General features: G+C 46.5%; 1 protein-coding gene across 1 annotated transcript in view; it reads left to right on the forward strand.

The window, feature by feature from the left end:
* Positions 1–329: 329 nt before the first annotated feature.
* CUNH10orf67 (chromosome unknown C10orf67 homolog) overlaps positions 330–5,839 on the forward strand; it is a 168,688-nt gene continuing 163,178 nt past the window's right edge. The window contains 2 exon segments of the mRNA XM_077772452.1: positions 330–413; positions 415–515. Coding sequence (XP_077628578.1) covers positions 330–413; positions 415–515 — 185 coding nt within the window.

The following is a 5,839-nucleotide window of genomic DNA, read 5'->3' on the forward strand; positions in this document are numbered from 1 at the left end:
TAATCGTCGCGTGGGGAGGGGTGTTCGTGTGAAAAAGAAGACGCTCAGGAATCCACGCCCCCCAAGTGCGCGGAGCTCAAAGGCTCCGGAGAATAGGAGGCAAGGAGGGCTGGGGGCGTGGCGGGATGCTGCTGGGGCAGCTAGAGGGATCCAGCTTTTCTGGGGACACTTCTGCGGCGGCGTGGCCGCGGGCGTCCAGAGCAGAGGGCGCCCAGTCTGGGAGCCCGGAGTTAGACCAGGGGTGGAAGCCGCCCGGCCGATGCCCTGCGCGCAGGCGTCCGGCTCGCACCACGTGGATTCCCGCGCTCCGCCCGCCCCTAGGGGTCGCCATGGCAACGGACGCCGGGTTCCGGACTCCAACGCCGCCCAGCCCCCAGGTCCGCGGGAGGCGCACGGCTCAGCCGCCAGCCCCGGGCTCTGATGGCGAGCTGGGGCGACGCGCCCGAGACCGAGGAGTGCCGGAAGATCCTCGAGAGCCTCGAGTCGACTATTGAACAATTCCGGTTCAGCCCCAGGTGACCCGCGCGGGCCGCAGCGCCCCCCCCACCCCCATCCGCCAGGTCCTGTCCGCTGCCCGCCGCTCCCTGCGTCCCTTTCCCGCGCCTGCCCGCCGGCGATCCCCTGTTTTGACTTCTTACTGTATTCACGTAAACGGAGAGCACGGCTTCATGGAGCAAGAGTGCCCGAGTTCAAATCCTGCCGCCCCCACTACAGGGCCCGTGAACTGGGCAAGTTACTTAAAAACTCTGATTCAGTTACCACCTGGGGAAGCAGCCATGATGGTGATGGGCAGTGCCCACTTCACATAAAATGAGTGCATGTGGGTAGCGTCTTCAGAAGAATGCTATACATCTACATCTCTATACTTAGTACCCTGTAGGTGTTTGCCAGTATTATAGTTCTTTCTTGACGCTTTCTTTACGTCTCCTCCCTCCCATAATCCTTTGCTCCCCCTCTGCCCACATTTTTCTTTGGATAACGTAGAGCTGAGGTGTCTGGGGAAATGTGTTTTTCTTTCTGAAAGCCTTTTTGAAATCACTAAGTGGCCGGCACTAGGTTAGCTCTGTGCAAGCACTTAAAATTCCCTAAGTCAAGGGTCTCGCGGTGCCAGATGGGCTGGCGTAGAGGCAAGTCACACACACCGAGGCTCCGGAGTGAGAAGAAAGGACCAGCACTGTACTAGCCCCATGGTGGCGACTGACCCAGTGAGCCGGTGCTGCTGAAGGAGGTGCATTTGTCGAAATCAGGGCAAACACAGGACGGGGGTGTGTGGTGGTTGTGAAAGCCACATATTGGCGGTGGCACATAATAAGCGCCATGGGCACAGTGTCTAACCTGTTCTGCTTGTTTACTGATAGGAATGACTTCCTGCCTTGGCATTGAGTGGTGTGTGGCTCTCCAAGGAAACACACCACACCGCCTGTGCTCAGTGGACAGAATGACATGCCAGGTGCCCAGTGAATGCCTGAACAAAGGAACCACTGACGCCCATGTAAATTCCTCTTCCCCCACAGTGCCAGGGGGACAGAGTTGGTGCTCTGGTGGGAGGAGAAGAGGCTGGGGTGCTGACTGCAATCCTGAATTTAGGGCAGAGTTTGGCACTGGGCAAGCAGCAGCCTCGACTGTCTGAGAAGCCCCGGCTTTCTAGTCAGAAAACAGATGATGAGCTAGCAAACTGTATAGTAAATATGGTAGCCTTAGGTGCTAAGGAAGGACTGGGGGGGGGGGGGGGGGGGGGGACATNGATTGTGATTTTAGACATTGATTACGTTTTGGGGTGATGGGGGGTTGGTTTGTGGGGTCTGGAGCCAAAGACCAAGAAAGAATTTTTGAAGACGTCTTTGGTGCAAAAAAGTGATTTTATTAAACTAAAGCAAAGGGACAGGACCCCCATGGGCAGAAAGAGCTGCACTGCAGGTGTGGGAGGTGGGGGTGACCATTTTGGGAGTCAGGGGAGATAAAAATCTAGAGGGAGTTTCCAAAGAGACTTTCACATGCTAAAGACTTACTAGAGGCCTAGCTATTGTCAAGCTGAGGTGGGGTTTCCCACTAGCAAAGTATTAACATTAAGACCTTCAGGAGTTCCTGGACTTTAGGCTGTTGGTGGGATCGCCTTGGTTGCCTTTTTCTGCTAAACTGGTGGAGACTCTTATCAATTTACCCTTTTGTTGTTGTTTTTTTTGGTCCTTTCCTGTTTGGTGGTGGCCTGGAGTGTCCAGGGAATATCATACATGTCCCACCTCCAGGGGAGGGTGCTGTTAGCCTGTACTTTGCCCCCAGCTTGCCCCATGCTCCCTCATCAACACTGTGGTCAAAAGAAGCTTCTCAGAGATGACACTGGGGCGAAGACCCACAGGCTTGAGGGGGGGACCATTCTGATCTCTCAGGGGACAGAGTGTTCCAGGCAAAGCACAGGAAGCAGGAAGGGGTGGGCCTGGGTGGCTCAGGCCCAGCTGGGAGCCCTGTGTGCCTGCGAGAGAGGGGAGCCAGTGGAGAAGAGATCAGATAAGGGGACAGCACCAGATGGTGGTATGGGACCTGGATCATCAGAAGGACTTTAGACTTGGCTTTCAATAAGGTATCGGATGTGCTTTTCCAACACCTCCAAGCAATTCTCCAAATCTCAGCACTGACTGGGTGTCCTACAGCTTGACTCAGTTTTGACACTCTGCTACCTGGAGACAGTGTCATATTCCTCAGGTTAAGGGCTCAGCCCCACAAAGCCTGCTCTCCCTCATGCCACTCAGATGCCAGTCACAAATCTGGGTTGTTACCTGTGGTTCTGACCATTCAGCCTTAAGTCAGAGGTTCCTATACCTCCCTCTGTGGATTCAATTGATTTTCTAGAGCCACTCATAGAACTCAGGGTAGTAAAGGATACAAACATGTACATGGCCAGATAAAGAGACACATGGGGTGAGGTCTTGAAGGGTCAGGTCTTGAAGGGTCTGGAGCACAGAAGCTTCTCTCCCCATGGAGGTTGGAGTGCGTCACCCTCCTGGCACCTGACTGTGTTCTTGTTCATCAACCCAGAAGCTCGCTGAACCTTGTAGTTCAGAGATTTTTATGGAGGCTTCATTACCGAGGCCCAATTGATAAGATCATTGGCTTTTGGTGAGTGGGTCTTCCTCCAGCCCCTCCAGAGCTGGGTCTGGGCCTGGGCCTGACAGGTCCCACCCTCTAATAGTGGTTGGTTTTCCTTGCAACCAACCTCCATCCTTAGGGGCTTTTCAAAAGTCCCCTCAGGAACGTCAACTAAGGCCTGGTTCACAGGAGTTTGTTGTGAATTACCAAAGACACACAGTTCACCTTTTTCCACTTGAGGCTATTTCAGGAACTGAGGATTAAAGACTGAATATAACAAAAGATGATCCTACTGCTATTATCATTTAGGAAATTCCAAGGGTCTTACAAGCTTTGAGGCTGAACCTTGGATGAAGACCAAAATATATATTTCTTATTTGAAATCACACTATCAAAGATGGGAAGCCATGAGGAGGTTGGGGGTGGGGGTGGGATTGGTACAGAGGAATGATCTGGTATGATTAATCTTTCAACAGGATTACACTGGCTGCTGTTTTGATAATAGATCATAATGAAGATGAGGGCAGAAAAGGGTAGACCAGTTAGGAGGTATGGGGGCAAATAATTTTTCCTTTACTTTTCTATGTTCTTGGATGAGACCAACCCCATAACAAAAGACAGATTAATAGAAAAAAACACAAACAAACAGAAGTTTAATAGGGTGTATGCCTCTTGTATACACGAGAGATACCCAGGAAAACTGAGTAACTCCTGGAAATGGCCCAGCCACCACCTTAAATACCATCACCTAACCACAAAAGACAGGGGTTGGATAGAGGGGAAGAGTGAGTTATGGAAGATTGTCAGGAAAGCACAGTAAACAAAAGCGTGGCTGTTATGCAGATTTCAGTTGGTGCCTTCTTATTGGTAAGATCCTCCTGTTATTTACTCATCCCTTTCTTCCTGGTTGGAGAGAGAGACCCTTCCAAATGGAGATAGTCTTTACAAATGAAAATTTATAAAATATATAATATTAATAAATATATATAAAGAATATGTTATATTCTTTATAAATATAATTATTCCTTATAAATGTAAATTTGCAGAAGGATAACTTCTGCTTTGTTTTCAGAGCTTCTCTTGTGTCTGCAATTCTCAAAATAATTGATTCAACATAATCTTTGTGCCAAAGAGGAATATTTTGGGGTGCTATATTCTGTTTTCCTTCAAGTCTGATGTTCAGAAAAGAGGTCCAGGCTGCCTACATCAGGTTGGGAGTAATTAACACAGAGATGGAGCCTAAGGCTGGAAGACTTGGTGAGATCACCTCTCAGGTGGGCATAACAGAGAGAAGTCTCTGAGTCTGGGGCACATCATAGTTGTGTATTCTTTGAGGAAGGAAAGAGGGAAGCAATGTTTTTCTTATTTCAAATGGAACAGTACTCCATAGTGATAGTTTAGCAAATGCCATTTTCTTTGACTAATTCATTAATGAGCATTTGTTAGGATAGACTATTCTAGGATTCAGTGAGAAGTGTCATTCCATTCTATTAATAAATATTCATGGGTCTGTTGTCTGTAATAAATTTACATGCTAATTTTGTATCTAGTTTATTAAAAAACAATCATCATCATCTTCCCAAGACTGTCTTTTATGCATCACAACCAAGCTGTTATTCAGAAATTGAATTGCTGAGACTATAAATAAGGACTGTGTAGGAACCACTTAGCTAATTTGTTGTGATGTGGGTTTCCATTCCAGGCATGGAGGTTGCCATTTAAACTTAGAGACATTTGGAATTTGATGGGAAACTGAAGAATGAACCTTCATGTTTCACTTAGACTCTGAATGAGCCAGATCTTTCTGAGTCAATTATACAAAAATTTAAGACTTGAAGGACCTTGGAGCCATGAGCCTGTTCTCACCAGGGATGGAGAATTGGAATCTGTCACTTCAGGCTTATGATTCTAGAGGAGTTATTTCCCCTATGCAAATCCCAGTTTCTACATCTTTGAAACAGGAAAGTCAGTATCTCTCTTTTGAGTTTTTTGGGAGGATAACCTAAAGGGGAAATGTCTGTGTGTTAATGCATATATCTTAAGAAACCACATGGGACAAGTTAAGCACTCAGTGCATAGTGCTTAGTATAATTTTTAGGTGCTCTGTAGAAGGGATCTATAAAGTTTTTGGACTTGATTTTAAAACATCATATTGTAGGATCATAACATTATGGCACCAGAAGGAATACCTGAAAATGTTATTCCAAGTATTTAAACCATGTGCTGAAAATACATGTATTGGGGATGTTTTTAAAAATACTTTTAACTTATTTTTTTCCAGCTTTATTGAGATGTAATTGACATTGTATATTCATAATAGCTACCCACTTTCCATAAACCTACTGCCCACAGTAGATTTTTTTTTGCTTGAAATGGAAAAGAAAGAACATACACATTCAAGGTTAATGAAAAATGGAAGTCGAATAGTTAAAAAGAGCTAGTTGGCATCAGGGAGGGTGAAGGATTGTATTTCTAGACTGGAGTAGGAAGCGTTGAGGTCTGTTAAATGTGCAGCATTGTAGAATATAAACAGGTTCAGTGATTGTGTTTATTTTATTGCGCTAGCACTCGGGCAGAGAAACCTTGCCAGTATTTGAATGTGGGAATATTTCCTGTTCCTTATTAAGTATTCAGTATTTTTAACTAGTAAAAGTATGAGAGAGAACTGAGATGATTCTTTTCAGAAATACCAAATAAAAGCAGTGTGTCTAGTTAACAATAGATTTACAACCTATTGGGAATATGTACAAAATGC

Source organism: Crocuta crocuta, unplaced genomic scaffold (assembly GCF_008692635.1).
Source record: "Crocuta crocuta isolate KB4526 unplaced genomic scaffold, BGI_CrCroc_1.0 scaffold96, whole genome shotgun sequence".
NCBI lineage: Eukaryota > Metazoa > Chordata > Mammalia > Carnivora > Hyaenidae > Crocuta > Crocuta crocuta.